Source organism: Nelusetta ayraudi, unplaced genomic scaffold (genome assembly GCF_046127955.1).
Source record: "Nelusetta ayraudi isolate G7.1 ecotype Tasmania unplaced genomic scaffold, CSIRO-AGI_Nayr_v1 ptg000070l, whole genome shotgun sequence".
NCBI lineage: Eukaryota > Metazoa > Chordata > Actinopteri > Tetraodontiformes > Monacanthidae > Nelusetta > Nelusetta ayraudi.
In genome coordinates this window covers 1,752,994-1,772,423 of record NW_027466120.1, presented here as the reverse complement: position 1 = coordinate 1,772,423, position 19,430 = coordinate 1,752,994, and the positions used below count along the sequence as shown (strand labels likewise).

Genomic DNA, 19,430 nt, shown 5'->3' with positions numbered 1-19,430 from the left:
TTTGCATCCGATGCCAGGCGCGCTTGGCTTTCAGAGGGTCTGAATGACTGTGCTAAGTCCGGGACCTAATGCATCTGACCTCCTTTTGCTAATGGAAACGGCCTTTTAGATTTACTCAAGGCTGAAATCACTTGTTCCCTTCGCGCACTGCATCCACTCCCAAGCAGAGTCTGATGCTGTGGCACACACAGTGCTCGCAGGGATTCTTCTTTTTTTGTCCCCGCGTGCGTGACCTCAGCTATTTCATGGAGCGGACTTGTGTGTTTTGAATACAGATGGTCCCAGTTAATGGCTGTTACTGTTGGGTTTTTTAAAAAAAGAGGCTTGGCTTGCAAACTCAAACTTTGACACATGTCGCGCATGTATTTTTACACACACAAACAAAAACATATACATATATATGTGTATATATATATATGCATGTATGTATGTATGTATGTGTATATATACACATATATATATGTGTATATATGTGTGTGTGTGTATATATATGTGTATATATGTGTGTGTGTGTATATATATGTATATATATACATATATATGTGTGTGTGTGTATATATATGTATATATATACATATATATATATATATGTGTGTGTGTGTGTATATATATGTATACACACATATATATACACACACACACACACATATATATATGTATATATATATATACATATATATATATACATATATATATTTAATGTCCCCACATGAATAATTTCCCCTCAAAAATGGTTTATTATATAGATATTTAGATATATTCTTTGCTAGAATGCAGACTTGGGCACAAAAGCCACTCTAGATTCAATGTGTCCTTGGCCTGTCATGTTCCATTTCTGTTCCTTCCACTCAGATCATTACAGGGGAATTGATGTTGCCTGTTCATTATAGCCGGGCTAAATGGAACCGCAATGAAAATCTGCCACTCACTGTCATTCGTGATTGCATTACTCCATTACCGCCCATCCGCAGAGGTCTAAAGCCAAATCCTCAAATACAACCGTTGGCACTTTCCACTTCCTTCCCCCTGCTTCCTGTTTCTCACATGAATCTTTAACTAACCAATTAGTAACCTCTTATTTGCTGTTGTTCCAGCTCGCCATGCCCTGCAACCCCGAAGTACAGTAAATTGTCTCAAAAACAGCCATTAAAAATACATGACCTCGTCAGGATGAGAGCAGGGATGTATTATTTAGAAGGGAGAGGATATTACAGCTGTTCTCACTGCAGGTCCTGTGGATCAAGCCAATAAGCTCATAAAGGAAGAAACCTCGTGAGATCTGACCATGAAACTGAGCTCCATCCTCTCCCATTGTACACATCTAGCCATCTATCCATCTATCCATCTATCTTATTTTCATCTTAAAGGGTCCTAATATGACCATTTCTTGATTTAATATATTCATACATTCATTTTGTTGGTCCACTTCTAACAATTAACAAGGTTCTGTTGGTCAGAAATCGAGTTTGAGTTGTGCAGGTCTTACAAAACAAGTGTTTCTCTCATGCAGCCTCTCCCTTCCTCCCTCCCCTATCTGCTTCATCTGTAGCTCCGCCTGGGTACAGCCCACTCCCTTGTGATTGGCCAGGTGCTTACTGCTAATGCCAGCTAGCGGGGAAGGTAGCTACTAGCTCTCATGCAGTGATGCCTCACCCACGTGTGACTTGTTGACTTGTGATGTAGAAAGTCGAGAAAAACGACTCGTTGCAGCTCAGTAACAGGGCCAGACCATCGAGAAATGTGTATGTTGTCATCTTTCATGCTTGGTGTGTTATTTGGTATGCCATTAACGCAAAAAGACATGTTAAAGAGGTGAAAAAGTCTGTTTTTATATCATAGGACCCATTTATTGACAGGCTAACTTCTTCCTGTACAATTCTTCACCAAAAACAACCAAGAACTCAAACTGTCAAACTGAAATGCGTTAATATTGAATGGCCTAAACCCCCCTCAAAATGTACGGCGTATTCATTACTCTCAGTTGTAAAAAGCCAGAAACATGTCCCTCTGGCAGGGACGCATTAAACCACTCAATACGGTGGGATTTTCAACCTCGCGCTGAGTTCTGTTGCCACGACCATCGCAAGGTCAAGTTGTCCCCAGCCTGTTCCGTTCAGATAAAAGCAGCCATTGTAGTCCGTCCCAGATAAAAGGGGGCGTCCTTGCGTGTACCTCACAAGTTCTCCGAGTGTTACAGTACGTCATGTCATGACAGGAACATGTCAAAGCTCACACGTCCCTCACGCCCCCTGCAGAGTTGCGGGTTGAAGAATCCTGAGTCAGTGGATGAGTGTGCAACTGACGTCTCAATTATTCCCCCTGTACTGGAGTGCCGAGTCATCACTTAGTTTTTTTGCCAGCAGCCAAGATTGCTTTTGGGACAGGGATGCAATATGGTCCACAGCAATCTGTCCTCGTGTCAACGTGTCAAAACAACATATTTCTCTTTTTTTTAATATATAATCTCACTGATTGTAAAGATTGCACACCGTTTGGTTGATGGTGCCGGTTGTCCCGAAAACCTTTTTGCAATGGATGATGAAAGGTGGACGGGGGTGAATCCATTTTTACCACAACTGACTTTGTTTAGTCTGTTTGCATGTCGGATTTAAAGATTGAAGGTTCCTCTCTGGACACAGACAGGGATTTATTTTCTGATCAACCACCTTAGTTAAAGGCCTTTTATGAGAGGCTTCATAGGTAAAACCACTAAATGACTGGTGTGCACAATGAATCCGTGGGTTGAAAGTGATGTAAACCTGATGTCTGGAAAAAGAAAAAACATACACACACAGAGGGAGAGACGCAACGCTTTTAAAGCTCTGAAACGCCACCTATTTTACAAATTCATTTCCCATTGCAACTGCCGCCCAAATATTAACACCTCTCATTGTTTAACACATTTCTCCGCCGGCCGGCAACGGTCCCTCGCTTTTTATGTCTGCTGGAGTTCAGCCGGTTTAATTTCTCCATTGCCACAAATTCACACCTCTGCAAAACAGTTGTCCCGCCTCATTGCATTTATTGTGCGGGCGAACATGTCATTATCTAAATGTCACTGAGCAGTGCCAATGGAGCAGATGTCACCTGAATGAACTTTTTTCAGGGGCTGCCCCACCGTCCCCGCTGCTCTCATCTTCGTGTCTTCATCCAGCCTTTTGTCAAACATCAGGCACTCCATCAAAGGCCTCATCCTTTATAGCCGCAGATAAACTTTTATCATAGTGAGCACATTCGTCTGACAGTGACTGAGTTATTGCGCCTTAATTATAGACGGGGGATTTTTAATTGTGAAAGGCTGACACTCATTCCAATCTATCTCATCCCTCAAGGCATCCACTTAGACCGAAGTGCCTGGAGTGCAAATTAGGGCGCGCTGATTAGGGCTGTGCTGATTATAACAGACTGTCGACGCTGGCGTTGTTTGTTCACAGAACTCACCTTCACGTGGATCTTCAACGAGTACCCGTCGTTTGTCACCCCGGACACCCGCCGCTTCGTGTCCCAGAAGACGGGGAACCTCTACATCGCTAAAGTGGAGCCGTCCGACGTGGGCAACTACACCTGCGTGGTCACCAACACCGTCACCAGAACCAGCGTTCAGGGGCCCCCGACCCCTCTGGTGCTGCGGGTAGACGGTAAGGAGAGCCATACCCTCATTACGCATTCAGGACGGCGGCGGTACATTTACTCTAACGCACATGGAGTGACTTTAATTGGATATACTCCGACAAGTTAACACCTGTTTGGAGCCGATGGCTTCAGCCTGACGTCGCTGATTGAACTAGCGTCAAAATTGAATCATCTGCGGGTCAATCATGTCAACGACTCACCATTCAAAATGAGGCGGTTCTGCTCAGACCAATTAGTGCTACGTGGTTGTCACCGCAGATATGGAGTGATGGCGCGGAATCTGCCGCACGGAGCCCGGAATAGTCAGTGTCGGGAGGGAGCTACATGTTGAATGATTCCAGTCATTTCCTACTCAAATAAGTTTGTTATTATAATTAGTAGCCAATAAAAAAGCTACGATTGGACCATTTGTAAGCAGGCCGTTTGATATATACAAATAATATTGTTTTGCCGGGAATAAAAAATCAACACGGCATGATAGTTTTTCCCAGAGCTGCGGTGGTGATGCACTGCTTACAGTCGTGTCCTAACCTCTGTGTTTATTTTTACACAGCGTGAGCGGTTCGGGCCTTGAGCTGAAAAGAATTCCCTTCGGAATTACATGCCGTTGTCTTTGTATCTCTCTCTGTGAATGCAGGCGTGATGGGCGAATATGAGCCAAAGATTGAAGTGCAATTCCCCGAAGTTGTGCCCGTCGCTAAGAGTTCGACGGTCAAATTGGAGTGTTTTGCACTTGGAAAGTAAGTCCCACTTTGTGTTTACGCACCGCACTTGTCAGGAGAACGCCAATTGCATATAGACTCCGTGCCTGATGGTTCTTTCCAGTCTTGTGTAGACAGACTATGGAGAATAAACTCACACCAGTCCCTGTTTCTGGCATGATTTTTTCTTTTCTTGTTTAACTTTGCGGAACTGATGTTTGTGATATTTTCATACCTCTAGCCCCGTGCCAACTATCAGCTGGAAGAGAGCGGATGGAGCTTCTTTTGGCAGGAAAGTGGACATAAATAAAGCCAGTGGAGTTCTAGAGATCCCCTACTTCCAGCAGGAGGACGCAGGCGTGTACGAGTGCGTCGCCGAGAATAGCCGAGGGAGAAACTCGGTGAAGGGGAAGCTGTCGTTCTACGGTGAGTGCAGCGGTCCCTTCGATCTGAGACGGTCCTCCGTTGACACCTCTCGTCTCCCAATGCCATCTTCTCAAAGGCATTGTGTTCATTTATAGACTTTTGCCAAGTCTTTTGCCCTGTGATTCATTGCCACGCTGAGTCATCGTGACTGATCCTAAATGAAAAATGAAAAACAATAAAATAAAAGTGTACTATTTGGTGTGCGTGTGTGTGTGTGTGTGTGTGTGTGTGTGTGTGTGTGTGTGTGTGTGTGTGTGTGTGTGTGTGTGTGTGTGTGTGTGTGTGTGTGTGTGTGTGTGTGTGTGTGGCGGCCTCAAAAAGTTGAATTTGTCGTCATGTAACTTTTATTCGAATCCATATATAACAGCAGCACTGAGCGTGGTGATAAATTAACCGATCCTATTACCAGTGTTGCCCTCCCCACAAGCTCTTTACGGTGCCAGTGGCTCGCACAGGGCCTGAGCACCACATTCAGAGGGATCTAATGCTTCCCTCACCGAGCAGAGGACTTACATCCCATATTCTGGTGGAGCTTTTAATGGCCCGTGATGACAGAGTTTTATAGTTCCGCTCTCCATTATTTTGCCATTTATGCACTGATGATGTCTGCCCACACGGCCCTGCAGGGACGTGCTTGACTGAAATTATCAAATCAGAATTATTCTTTCCCGCGAAGGAAGGATGCCTTTGATATGATAATATGGGGATCTTTTCTTTTTTTTTTTTTGTGGAACCTGTGCGTAAGATGATGTATTCGTAGCACCTGTAAGTTAAAAAAAAGAAATAGAAAAAAAAGCCTGGCTTTAAACAGAGCAGCCTGTTGGCACAGCAGTATAGCGTCGCAAAAATTGGGCCCTGAAACAAAGAGGCACCGGAGAAAGCGTTATTGTAACGCTCAATCAGAGAGAAAAGGCCACATCCACGCACGTCCCACTGCTGTTGTTGCAGAAGCGCCGGTTTCCCTTTTGAAGATTTAAGTCCCGCCTCGCCCTGCTCTGCAGACTGGCCTGCCGCCAGGTGATAAAAATCTGTAATCTCATTTTAAACTCCCGTAGACGGAAACCTTGTGAGACATTCATCAATTCTGCAGGAGAATAGCGGAATCAATAGCTGGACGAGGCGCTCGCGACACCCAGCCAATACGTGCGCGGGAACAATAAGGAGTGGCCTCGCTTTCGATTTCCCACTTAATTGTCCTTCTGTAGTTCCGGAGGATTTATGAAATGAGATCATGGTTTAGCAGTTGACTGTATTTGAATGGGCAATCACACCGACTTGAAATGGCATCCGTCATGTCTTCTCTTCCACTATGTCATATCTGATGGTCTAATTTGAACCGTGAGCAGAGCGACATAAAGAATCTGTTCCAGTGTTGTGACTGTTTTCAATAAAACTCATTTCCACCGCAGCATATTGTGCAATTTGTTTTCATAGAGCATAAAGAGAGCAGACTATTTTGTTTTTTATGAGGCAATATTATCTCACTAGTCACATGGAGCTGTTAAACACTTCCCGTCTTAGTTTGTTTTTACAATACAACATGTTTGAGTCTTCTCACCAAGTGAAAGGCACTTCAAATACTGCTGGATCACTGTCACTGAAGGCACAAAGTGAATTTAAGTGAGAACATGTCTCGTTTTGTTGCAGAGCAAGACTATTTTTCTCTTGACATATATGCTGCATGATTTTTCACACAAAAAATGTGAATGTCATATTTAAAACAAATGCCTTGGATCGCGCCACTGAGCCTGTCTCAAGTTGGCTATTTTAACAGATTAACATCTTACTCTCAATGACACATTACCCCACGCAGTGAGATGAGGGTTTGAATTGCGTATGAATGGTAGCTGTGCCGCTGAAACGGGGTTTGATAATGACCGGATATTATTGTACCGTAGAATTTTAATAAGTCTTTTTTTTTTAACAAGAATACTTCACGCTATTATGCCTGAATTTTAACGTTGCTGTATCAAGGTAACCGCAAAGCTCACACAGCGACGTCAGACTGCAGTCTCCCATTGACCCTGGATTCGTGGATAATTCATGATGGCCATAAATCTTCCGTCTCTGTTGCCAGAGATAAGGTGCAAGTCATTTATGTGACATCAAGTCCACCATCATAAATAAAGTGGCACTTTCCCCCCCGAAAAGACAAAAAGTGCAATGCAGAGAGAGTTTTATTGACTGCGGTACACCGCAAATAAAGTGGTCGTGTCTGTTTCTTTGCTTTGCAAAGACTAGGATGAGCGCTGCAAACTGCGCTCTTGTCAAAAATCAGCTTCACTGTTGCCGCTTGAGGCTGTCTGAGGCAAAACGAACAGCTTTCAGCTCAGAACAAACGACTGCAACGTCTCACTGCTGTTTAAGCTTAAGCCCGGGATAGCTGTGTTGTTTATATACACGTATACGTTGCAAGGAGAGGTTAGCTGCAGGTTAATTGGAAGTGGATTTATGATTTATGCCCTTTGATGATCCCTTAATGAACTAATTGCCCGCTTGGCTGCCTCATTGATTTATTCAGAGACCGCTGCACAGGAGTGCATGCGGGCTCGCAGACTCACGCGGTGTAAAGTGTTCCCGTACATCACGCCGTTTGTCTGCCCGCAGCCGCACCTCAGCTGACCGAGAGGCCTCAGGATGTCCAGACAACCATCGATGACACGCTGGTGTGGGAATGCAAGGCGAATGCCAAGCCCAAACCCTCGTACCGCTGGCTGAAGAACGGGGAGCCCTTGGACCACATGGAGGTATGGTGCAGGTTGTTACGTACCGTGTTGCTTTCTAATCATGAAAAGTAATGACTGAAAAACACAACAAATATAAATAAATTATTGACTGGTTTATTACTATGCAACGCCGTTCCCTGCAGGACATAAACAATATCGAGGCCTGAGCATCTGTCTTGTGTATGGATGCGCGGCGTATGTGTGCCAATCATCTTCCAGCTCCTTCCCTCTGAAATTAAAACAAAAACAGTGCCACGTCAATCATCTTTGCAAATAACAATTTGCTTGTGTCTACAAGCAGCACTGTCTGCCTGCGCTGCCTGTGTTTAATGTGACAAGTTGATTTCAATCTTTTCCCCCTTTCACCACCTTCCCCTTCATGTAAGTGTGAGACAGGAAAATGCATAATAAGAAGGCTTTTACAAGCATTAATGAGAACTCCTGTGTTCTCATCAAGGCTCTGTGCACCTTTTTTTTTTTTTTAATCTCTTATCCCTCCTTGGCAGTTAAAGCAAAACAATGTAGTTATTGTGCTTTTTGAAACTTTTGTTTTTGCCTGATTAAAGTTTCAATTTTTTTTTTTTACGAGACTTTGAATTGGGTAAAATGGGGCCCCTGACGCTGATACAGCACACCCTGCTGGCCTGGTGTAGAACTAACTAACTTTTGGTTGCCTGCCTTGCACCCTCTCACACACACACACACACACACACACACACACACACACACACACACACACACACACACACGTCACCACATCTCTCACTCACCTAATTGGGGTCCCCATTGGGTAAAATGGGACCCCTGCCACCGACACAGCACACCCTGCTGGCCTGGTGTAGAACTAGCTAACTTTTGGTTGCCTGCCTTGCACCATCTCACACACACATGTCACCACATCTCTCACTCACCTTCTCCAACAACTTCCTCTGCAGTCCCTTTGGCATCTCTGCCGTTCTCCTCATTGCAAGTCAATGACTCGTAAAAATGATTTCAGAAAACATCAGTTTAGGGTAAGAAAAAATATGGGGTGTAACGCAACGGTTAATGCAGGGTGTGTAGCTGAAACACCAAGCAAAGAGATCACATAGATTCAGGATGAAATCTTCCTCTGAGGTAAAAAAAAAAAAAAAAAAAGGAGCTGCTTACAGCAAAGAAGATCTCCGTCTGTAATGGCTGTATTTGCTTCTGAGTAAATGTGGCATCAAAATGCAGTCAGTGTGTGTGTGTGTGTGTGTGTGTGTGTGTGTGTGTGTGTGTGTGTGTGTGTGTGTGTGTGTGTGTGTGTGTGTGTGTGTGTGTGTGTGTGTGTGTGTGTGTGTGTGTGTGTGTGTGTGTGTGCGGTTCTGACAAGTGGATTTGTATTTGTTTTGTGCCAAAGCCAAAGTAATGCCATTCTCTGCCTGTCATCAACTGGGACTAAACCTCCCCTATCTGCCTCTCTCAATTTTATCATTAAGTGTCTTCTCTCTGGGGCGGGGGGAAAACGCCTCATCAGCCAAAATACATTTCACATTTAGGCATTTTGCCGGGCTTTGTGCCATTGTGCTGCTGCAGTGAGTGTGCTTTCTGAAAGGATCCAGTGAATCACAGGCGCTTAGTCGTGTGGATTGGGTAATGAGCCCAATTTTGTTTTCTTTTTCTTTTTTTTGGAACATATCTTTAAAAGGAGGCAGGTGGATTTAAAATGTCTGTGACTTACAATGGGTGTCGAAATAATAACCAAATTCTGGGGCTGTTAAATTTTTTTTAACACTTTTCTTCCACTTATTTCTGACTGAGTTTTAAACTCAAAATCTTTTTGAGCAGATTGGTTACACTGGAACAATTTACGATGATGTCACCTCCTCATCTTCATTTGTGGCCCCCTCATTATCCTGAAAAAAGGACACTTCCTGTCCACCTCACATCCTGAACTGCCGGAGCTCCTTTTTTTTTTTTATAGCCAGCTGTGCGTCTCCTATATTGATTTGTAAATAAGATTGCAGAAATTCCTGAGGTGGGTGGCCGCGGTAAGATATTCTCTGTACATGTGGCTATATTAACGAGGCAGGGTGCTGGCGTTCTCAAAATGCCAGCGTCAACAGCAGCAACAGTAAATCAATTTCCAAACCCAAAGGTCAGCGATGTAGAGAGAGAGAGAGAGAGAGAGAGGGTATGAGAGAGGGAAGGCCAAGGGTGCCATTTGTTATTCCTCATTAGAATGGATCAGTCCTCCTCTGCCTCTTTATCTCCGCCGCTCTCTTTCTTAGCTCCCTTTCAAGCCTTTATCCTCCCAGTTTACCATCCCTCCTTCCCTCCTTCCCTTCTCCTCTTCCTCCCTCGCCTCTCTGCCACCGCATTTTGGGTTCCTTCCAGGGGATTTTAAAAGCCGCAGGGGAGGGTTGTCACTTCAAAATGTCACCACCACCACCCCCACCCAACCCCGTGAAACAAGCACCAAGTCACGATGGCATTCCTGCGTTCCGTCGCCAGCCTCACCTGTTAGTTAGCACATAAGCCCGCGTGGCTCCTCTTAGACGCCTCCCTTCCCCCGCCTGTGACATCCGCAGCCCGGGAACGTGCCCTTTGATGTGAAAGTTCTCATGCCAATGCCTGAGTCGTGACTCATGAAAGAGCACGTCCCAGATTTTTCCCCATTTTTTTTTTTTTTTTCTTAGTTCATTCACTCTTTTATTTATTTATTTCAGGGCCTACATTCCTCTCTGTATCAGAGAGGAATCAAGCGCGATTAGGGACGGACACAGAGCAGTTGTTCGCACATGTCTGTAACGCTGAAGAGATTTTAATGCCGCCAGAATTCAGTCTCTGAGGGGTTTGGGTCTTTTTTTTTGTTTGTTTTTTTGTTTTTTTGTTTTTTTTCCCTCAACAAGGCAGTGGGCACAGAGGAGCAGAGTGTGGTTCAGGCCTGTGCACTTACACAAATCTCTTTCATCCTCCTGGGGCCTTGCTCCATGTACCCTAAAATGGGACCATCTATCATCTATTCAGAGACACAAAGGCCATCCCATCTCTCTCTGCCTTGGTCTCTTCATGTATATATATTTTTTCTTTTGTTCATCCTATTGAGTACTCCTATAAGCATCAAGTGCCAGCCCCCCAAAAAACCCCACTGAGCTGTTTTGTTCCACTTGGAGACGTGCTGCACGCTGGGCCCCCCCTCCCCAGCCAGCCAGGAGCGTCTCTGGCAGCGGGTTTAGCGGCAGGTCAGCCGTGCATCTATTGTGTGACCGGATGGCCGAAAGAGCTCCATTTGAAGATTCTCGCCAGTGTCACTGACTGATGTTAAGGGACAGTCCTTGTCTTTTCAAGTGGCCGAGCTGTAATGATTCCAGACGACAGACATACTGGTGGCAGGACCCTCTAGACTACTTTGTCAGTGACATTAAAAGGTCCAGCTACACTCAATGGGAAAGATCAAGGGCAAGGGGACGAGCGCTGCCACACTTAAATTGACACTAACTATAAAAAGGGAGCAGAAAGAAGTGCCAAACCTTTTAAAGGTCAAAAGAAGAACGGGGGGAAAGAAGAACTCTGTCCAAGTGCTATTACTGTCAGTGCTCTCCGTCAGCGACTTGAAAATTTCATTTATTTATGATCTAAACTCTGCCATGTCTCTTTTTCACCAATAGCTCGGCCCTATGTGCCACATTTTATCCCTAATTCTTCAGAGGTTTAGTTTAAGTTGCTTAAAATAGTGTCTCAGAGAGAGGGAGAGAAGGGCGGAGTGGGGATGGGGAGGCTTATATCTGGCCCAGGGAGTCTTATTAAGACCTCAGAAAATTAGCAGTGTTTCAATTATCAAGACCCCCGAGGTGAAAAAAAGTGTGGCTAAAGCTTGAATTAGATCAGGCAATTCATCAGAATGAACACAGTTAACATCATGGTCCATAAACTGCCCGTGTGTAGCACTAATTACCCCCCACCACAAAGTGGTGTTACTCCAACGTTCTTGCATTCAAAAAGTGTCCAATATGGGTTCGGGCACTAATTGGACCGGAGAACAAGTGGTCAGCCAAAAAAAATAAAGGCATTTTCATTCCAATTTTAAGAACATTATAATTGCCGCTACCCTCAGCGTAGCACTTAATGTCCGAAAATACATGACAAACGGTCTGAGAAACAGAGCGAGCTCCACGCAGGACAACACAGTCAATTACCACAACGAGTAAAAGCCAGACGAGCAGCAATGGCGGCGCTGTTTTGTTCATCCCGGGGATCCAATCCTGCCAGTGCATCGCCAGTGTAATTGCTGTCATCATCTAAAAATTGTCAAACTGTGCGTGCATGAAAGAGGCAGTGTAGAAGAGGCGAAAAACATATGCATGGTCTTAATATGACTGCGACCTCAGAAAGTTAGCAGTGTTAGCGTGAAAACCCAACATTTGGGCGAAAAACAGGTGCATGCAATGTAAGTACATAAATTACTCTGTTGTAAAAGTGTAATGCTGAGATTATCAACTCATCCATAACTTGATTTAACTGTTCATACTATTCAACTGTTTGTGGATCATCATAATCAACAAGTGAGCACAGCGTCAACAAGGAACACAAATACACGATAAATGCTCTCTGGCTTTTTTCTGTCTGCTGTGAGCTAATTTTCCAACTGATTTTCAAAATTATAGCCCCACATGTGTCTGATCATCTTCACCTCTGAACGTCTGGGAAAGCCCCGCGTCGGGCAACAGTGTTTAGGAGGATTAATGTCAGAACGGGTGGAGAGTCGTTGGCCGAGATCTGGCCCGCAGCGTTTTGATCACTTGTGTGGCTGTGAGACAAGAGCAGCGACCGTAACCTGTTAGCACGCTGCTTAGCAAGGGATTCAGCCTCCCTCCCTCCCTTAAAGGACTCGCTGAACTGATCCTTTCAAATCTCCCAATCAATAATTTCATACTGACAGGCATTATGTTGAGTGCGTCCACCGGCTGCACTCCAAATCCACGTCAACGGCCGACAGACGCAGCCGCTGATTAATCTGCTGACCCTGAACCGAAGGTGCTGAATATTGTAACCCGAGCGGGGGAATGAAATAGCGAGACGCCGCTTCAGGCTTGGCTCGCGCACAGGACGCAGTTGTATAGCTTTAATGTGTCTAAATACATATTTCACTCCCCCCACCCACCCCTCTCCACCACCACCCGCCTCCTCAGCGGCTTCAAGGCCGAGCTTGAAAGGCGAGGGGATGCAATATAGCGTTGATCAGGCTTCACACAGGAATCCTGCGACGGTGCACTTGAAGGAGCAGACATGCTTCCAGCACAAGCACAATCCTAATTGGATGTTATTACTGTAGCAGCTGACTGGTCACCCTGTCCCAGCCTGTTTGCTGTCCGCCGCCCGGGGTTTCATACTGCATGCAGTGCACCGCGCGTGACTCGTGCGCCTGTTTAACGTTATGTGATGGGATGAGCTGAGTTTTGATTTTTTTGTTTGTTTGTTTGTGGTTGTGCACCTGTCTGCTACAGGACAGGGTTCAGGCGAATAACGGCGTGCTGACAATCAGCAACTTGAACCTGGCCGACATCGGCATGTACCAGTGCGTGGCGGAGAACAAACACGGACGCATCTTCACCAACGCAGAGCTCCGAGTCATCGGTAAGTCGCCCCGGCACGCTTCAAACGCACTTTTTTTTTTTTTTTTTTTATCTAACTTTAATGCGCTGAAATCCTTAAATTTGGCATTGAGAGGGATCTGCAAAAAAAAAAAATAAATAAATAAAAAAAAACTGGCAAAATAAACGTGCTAGCAGTCAGCCTGGCGGCGGTTCCTTTGACTAAAGGTGCAACGTTTGGAGGCCATATCTTTCCCACCCACCATCACATTGGCAGAACATTTGCTACTCGTGTTGGCAAGTTTGCCAGTTATTTCACCAAGAACCATTTTTTTTACAGGAACATTTCATTTTCTTATCGTTGCTCCCCTCCCCCCGTTTTCCGAGTCTGGAAAATATTTAGCACAAGAGACCGTGTCCAAACTCTCAGGGATAAACTCAACCTCTCCCCTCTTTTTAAATTAGGCTTGAGTTTAATTACTTTTTTTCCCTCCTCCCTGCCCTCATTTTGCCTCCGTGTCGAGACGAGAAGCGTTTTTTTTTTTGGCAGTAATTTCCCTGCAAGTGGACCCCAGCAATGTCCTTGTTAGCGCATGAACACATTAGATGCTGCTCGGGCCCCCGAGCTGGTCAAGTGGGGATGACTGGTGTGCTGGGGGATAAACAGAGGGAGAGGAAGGAAGCGGAGCAACTCTTTGTGGGTATTAAACAATGCCACTTAAGAATATTATTTGTTGTCGCTGGTCCTTTCACCCGTCAGGACCCTTCGCCCTTTAACCGTGTCCTTCGGCTGAATAACATCTAACCTAATTTTCTGTTCTAATGCTGGAATTGTTTGGTTTTTTAGGCATTTACTCTAATGCAGGATTACAACTGGAATAGCAAACCTGAACATCCCCTAAAATATCAGATGGTTCTTTTTAAGATCACACTTTTTTAATTTGATATGTCCTATGACATGTAAGTCCCTAGCCAGCCTTTCTGGGTTTATTTCTATTTTTTTATTTTGTCATATTCAAATGCCACTGAATGGTTGATGGAACTGCAGCTGGAGTAGTTTAGACAGGCCGTTATTGAAAGTCAACACCTCCTGCACTGGCCTCGCTATCAAGGTAAATGAGGCCATAAAGTCCATGCCATTCATTATGACAATTGTTTCTGCACATACACCCACACCACTAAGTGCAAAAGCAATTAACTTGTGCAAAGTGCGTTTTAGGCATTTTATACCTGCAGGCAATAAAAATCTCATTGCTTTATATCAGTGTAAAAGCTCTCAGCTCTGACAGCTCGACGCGGTGAGACGTCCATCAAAAAAAAAAAAAGGAAACGTTTCAGTTCCTTTAAAAAAAAAAAAAAAAATCCTTAAATGCTGCTGTTTGGAAAGACAACTGCAGCCGTCTCCGGAGCCGCTGGACAGGTTGGAATTACCGCTCTGCCAGTGTGCGGGTTGTGAAGTGGGTCAGTGTGTGTAAAAAGCAAAAACTGGTGAACCCGCCCTTCCAGACATTAGACACCCACAGTAGTAAAAACCTGCAGCAATGCTGAGGATTGATTAAATATTTGACTCCTGGTGTCAAGAGACTACCAATCGGTCAACCTGCTGTTTGTTTCGACCACAGCATCACCTCTTTATTGCAGCACAACCTTGAAATACTTTCACAATTAATCATCATTTATTCTCTACTGCCAAATGGATTTTAAATCTGCGGCTAATGCTAACTTTACATTGATTCTTAATTAATGCAACGGTTGCATTACTCAATAATTGAGTGTGTGCGTGCGCGTGTGTGTGTGTGTGTGCGTGTACTTGTCTTTATTTTTATGAGGACATTTTTGCTTTGCACTTTTACAGTGAAGACTTTACTTTAGAGTCAAAGTATGGTTCAATATTAGGTTCATATTAAGAATATACTATCCAAAAATGTGTCATTTTCTTTGTATAAGTCATCACATTGTTGACTCATTTATTCAACATGCTGCATAGTGAACCAAAGCACAAAGGCTGCACACTGTTTATATTTATTTTCTATCACTAAAATGTGTTTTATTATTTGTATATTTGTTTGTATCCTTCCTTACTGTTGCATCAACAGCAACAACAGTGACGCGTTGGTGGCAACGCTCTTATTTTTGTCCATACATGTTGCTTTGAAGCTTCTATTGTGAAACGTGTAATTAAAATGCAACACGTCTCTCACATTAAGTCATTCCCTGTATGAGAGACTTTATTGAAGCTATAAATTTTCCAACCCAGGGTCGAAAATGTAAATTCATTGTTTAAAGAAAAGGAAAACCTGTTATGGGGAAAACAGTGGGCTATTGTGTCCGCGGTAGGAACGAACGTCTGTGTCTCTCACTAAAGTGCCGACATGTTGGGTTGGATGTATTGTTGTGTTTGCGTGCTCTGGCAGCCGTGTAGCCGTGTCAGCAGCGCCAGGCGGCATGTTCACTTTGAAGAGCTTCCTGCTAATACAGCTCGCATACAGAACAGCCCCAGACGGCGGCGCCTTGGTAATTAAGGCCTTCAGGAGCAGCGCCGAAGCCTTCGACTCATTACACATTCTCTCTTCTTTTTTTTTTGTTTCAGAGCGCTACAGCTTCATTGCTAATGCATAATGTCCTCTTAAGGAAAATGAATGGAATTAGAAATAAAACTATGTTTGACAATGAAAATGCTATTTAAAGTTAATGCAGCTATAGTCTTGTCCCCTGTATTTATGTTTTAATATCACTCTGTCTGACTGACTGAAGAAAACAATGGTATTCTGTTTGGTTGTGCCGCAGTTTTGCAGCGGGGGTGTTTTATGGGATTAAAATGACAGCAACTACCACACGATCGGTAGTGTGTCGTTGAAATAGTGGCGTCAGATGGCTGGCGTGATTTGAAGTTGCAGTGTGTTCGTGGGTTACAACCAAACATGGAAGTCAGTCTTAATTCTGCAGTTAAGTCTGCAATGCTTCTAAATATGTCTACAAATTTAAAGGGGGGATTCTGAAGCACATAACCTTATGGCTACACCTACCCGACGGTGAGCCAACTATTGATTCGCTGGAACCTGCCAATGTCTTGTCTACCTAATCACCGTCTTTCCTCCCCTGCCAGCCATTGCCCCAGACTTCTCCCAGAACCTGGTGAAGACGCAGACTCTTGCTCGCCAGGGCGGGGACGTTCTGATCGAATGCAAGCCCAGGATGTCTCCTCGAGGTGTCATTTCCTGGAGGAAGGGGAAGGAGGCCTTGCGAGAGAGCTACAGGTACGTCTGCGTGCGCCACCTCACCCTCACCCCACTGGTTTGCCTGCTTTACTTGCGTCGCATCAACTCGTTATTTTATGTTTGCCCATTCGATATCCTTGGTGACAGAACTGCAGAGCACAGAGGCCCCACGGTTTTAACTGGATACAATTTGAATTGCATAACACGCTGTGCGCTCCTCCGCCCTCCCTCACGCACCCTACATTTCTCTCTTTCCTCGGAAACACTATTGTACTCTGCCGTTCCTGGCTGCGCTCAGCGACGGTTTCTGCACTGTTTACTCAACGTAATTGGCCATTCGCGGGCCGCGGCAGGTTTGGATCGATGTGCTGATCCATCAGCTCATTAGCGGCATGTAAGGCTGGGAGGGTCATTAGAGCATGAGGCAAACTGCGAATCAGACCGCCGTCAAGACACGGAAGAAGCAGGTAGAATCCTCCAAAGGACCGATCAATCGGCGAGCCGCCGAACTACACGCATTCTTGCGAGATAGCGGCGTTGACACCAGGGGGAACTAGCTGGACGCCTTGTTTTATTAGAAATCGGGTTAAGTGCAGGCCAGCGCAATGCCTTTGTAGGCAGCCGAGGAGGAGAGAAAGACGCAGGAAGAGGTGTCAATCAGATGAAGCGGGGGGGAAAAACAGTTTCTCTCTGAGAATTCGATGCCGTGGCCAGTTAGCGATGAGGGCTCGTGCTGTTTTTCTCACACAACAGCCAGCAGGCACCTGGTCAAAGGCAGCTTTAACTACCTCAGTCTTCATAGTTTGTGTTTGGAGGTGAAGGTGACTTCACATGGTCTGTGTACCTAGGCATAACAGTCTCCTTTCCCGTCCCCAACCCTCCTCACCCACCCAAACAAAAGACACACTTCCTGATGAGCATCTTGTGCAGAGGATTTATTTCAAAGAACAAACAAATGACTGCAAACCAAAGCTTCTTTGCAGAAGACGGATGCTTTTGCTGAGGAATGGTCTCGTTTTCGTGTCACCTCCTCCTCAGTTTGGTTTGGTTGTTGGTCTGTCTAATTGGGTACGGCTGCTGTTTGGTCCGCGTCTGCTGACAGCATCCGAGTTTCTCAAATCAACACAAGATTCTTGTGGTCTAATGAGAGGATCAGAGCCCAGTGAAGAAATCCCCTATCCCCAATTATATGGCCCTATGTGATGCTGATAAGTCATATGACTAACACTGCTCTTAGTTTCCACCACAACCCAAACAGACGCAGAAAATCATCTCTGAAGTCAAAGAAGCCAGTCCTGTTCTCATTTGAGATTTAGTCTGCCAATGAAAGGTTAGACATCAGAATGTTTTCCTTTCCTTTTCCTTCCAGTTCAGTATTTCAGTAAGACACACAGTCAGCCTTGGTACGTTGCTCCATGTGAACTAGTCTTCTATGTCTTGTGAAATATCACCACTGGTTAATATTTGCAGGACTCCAGTCTTCACAAGGTTCGATTAAAAAAAGACTTATCTGTTCCAGCTTTCTGAACAACGATATTTACATGTTTCACATATATTCTGGTATACTGTTCTACTATTCTATTCTAAGACTTTTTCCCATTTGCAATGTTAATGCAAATCAATATTCCACTAGTATTCCTTCTCGCACAATGAAGCTGAGTGATATTCAAATGACCGCCCTCTCCTCTCCTCTTGCTCCTCAGCAAGCAGGTGGCCCCCATTGTGTATCTTCGTTCCATCTCTTTCACGTCACACAAAATCCTTCAAGACATTCTTTTTTTTCCAGCTAAGCGTGTGATGCGGGTAAAATTCTATGTATATATACACACAATGCAAATTAATTAGTCAAGATCTCAATTAGCAGGACTCATCCAACAGGTGGCTTGCTCACAGTCAAAAAAACAAACAAAAGAACAGGTGCATGCTCTGTTTATATTACTGAAGGAGGCTTCCCAAACCAGATTAATATGAGCCTAAATAGAATCAGAGTGGAATATTAACATAAGGGGTTTCAAATTGCTCGTGCTGCCACGTCCGAAATAACAGTGGATCATCAGTCCATTGTGAGCGTGTCGCTATATTTATATTTAAAGGAACTGCACACAGACACTTAACGTGAAGTCTCCACCTTCTGTTCGATTACATCTTCGCTCTGCGCTGGAATGTGCCAGCGGGGGGGCAAGACGCACCCGCTGGCACACGCGGCGACGTGGCGGGGCTCCACGTTTCTCATTTGATATGGGATTAATTTTTCAACATGTTCAGCAGCTCTCTTCCCCTCCTCACACACAAACAGACTCTGGCACATCCATCCCCAGCGCGGTGGGAGTGCGTCCGATTTAGTCGTGTTTGTGCCTCCTCCTGTCAGAGACGGAGGCTCGGCGAAACTGTACCTGCGGCCTGATTGTTGCTACCCGGTGCCAGGCTGCCGGTTGCCAGACACCTCGCAGAAGGAGAGCCGTGTTTTATTTGACGGCGAGCGGCAGAAATAGCATCAGGATTATGTGTGTTACCTGCTGTATTATAGCCCCGGCCTTGCCGATTTATCATCCTCTTAAGATAGAAGGGAAAATGCATCCGCTGGAAGAGACAACACCCATAAAGGTGAGATTTCCTATTTGAGATTTAGCGTTACAGCCTCTCGGCGGAGCGGAGCGCCGAGCCGCATACGAGACGTTAGGCCCCGACATTAGCACTTCATTTCTCCGCCACGATATCCCCCTGTTTCCCCGGCTCGCTGGCATTTTAGCTCCCTCCATATTGAAATGGGGCTGCTACCCAGCGCTTTTCACAGCTGTGGCACAACACTAATCCATCCCACTGGCTCAACTAAAATACCCATAATTCCTTCTAATCTTCCCGGGATAATGTTTTTCAAGGATCCGGCGCAGGGGAGGGGAAACAAATCAACTAAAAACAAGGCAGGATCTGATTACTTAATGAAATCACGCCATCGTGTCGCGCACATTAGCTCACGTCTCAGGCAAGTGTAGCAAGATGGCTCCAGTGCCAGCCTGCTGAGCGCTTAGCCGCTGCGCCCTCGCTCAAACTCAACTTCACCGCTGGCAGGAACTTGCGAAACAGACGCATTTGTCCTGTTTTTGTTTTTTTAAGGTGGTTTGACTATAAAACTGTAATGCGCGTATAACAAAAACATAATTCACTCTTTAA

The 19,430-nt window shown here is 45.0% G+C and overlaps 1 protein-coding gene across 1 annotated transcript in view; it reads left to right on the top strand.

Annotated features, from left to right (window-relative positions):
• Positions 1 to 19,430, top strand: part of cntn3a.1 (contactin 3a, tandem duplicate 1) — a 72,996-nt gene that overhangs the window by 35,686 nt on the left and 17,880 nt on the right. Inside the window, exons 6-11 of the mRNA XM_076042118.1 lie at positions 3,435 to 3,638; positions 4,271 to 4,373; positions 4,576 to 4,760; positions 7,368 to 7,507; positions 12,955 to 13,084; positions 16,148 to 16,298. Of these exons, the coding sequence (XP_075898233.1) occupies positions 3,435 to 3,638; positions 4,271 to 4,373; positions 4,576 to 4,760; positions 7,368 to 7,507; positions 12,955 to 13,084; positions 16,148 to 16,298 (913 nt within the window). The remainder of the gene's footprint in view (positions 1 to 3,434; positions 3,639 to 4,270; positions 4,374 to 4,575; positions 4,761 to 7,367; positions 7,508 to 12,954; positions 13,085 to 16,147; positions 16,299 to 19,430) is intronic.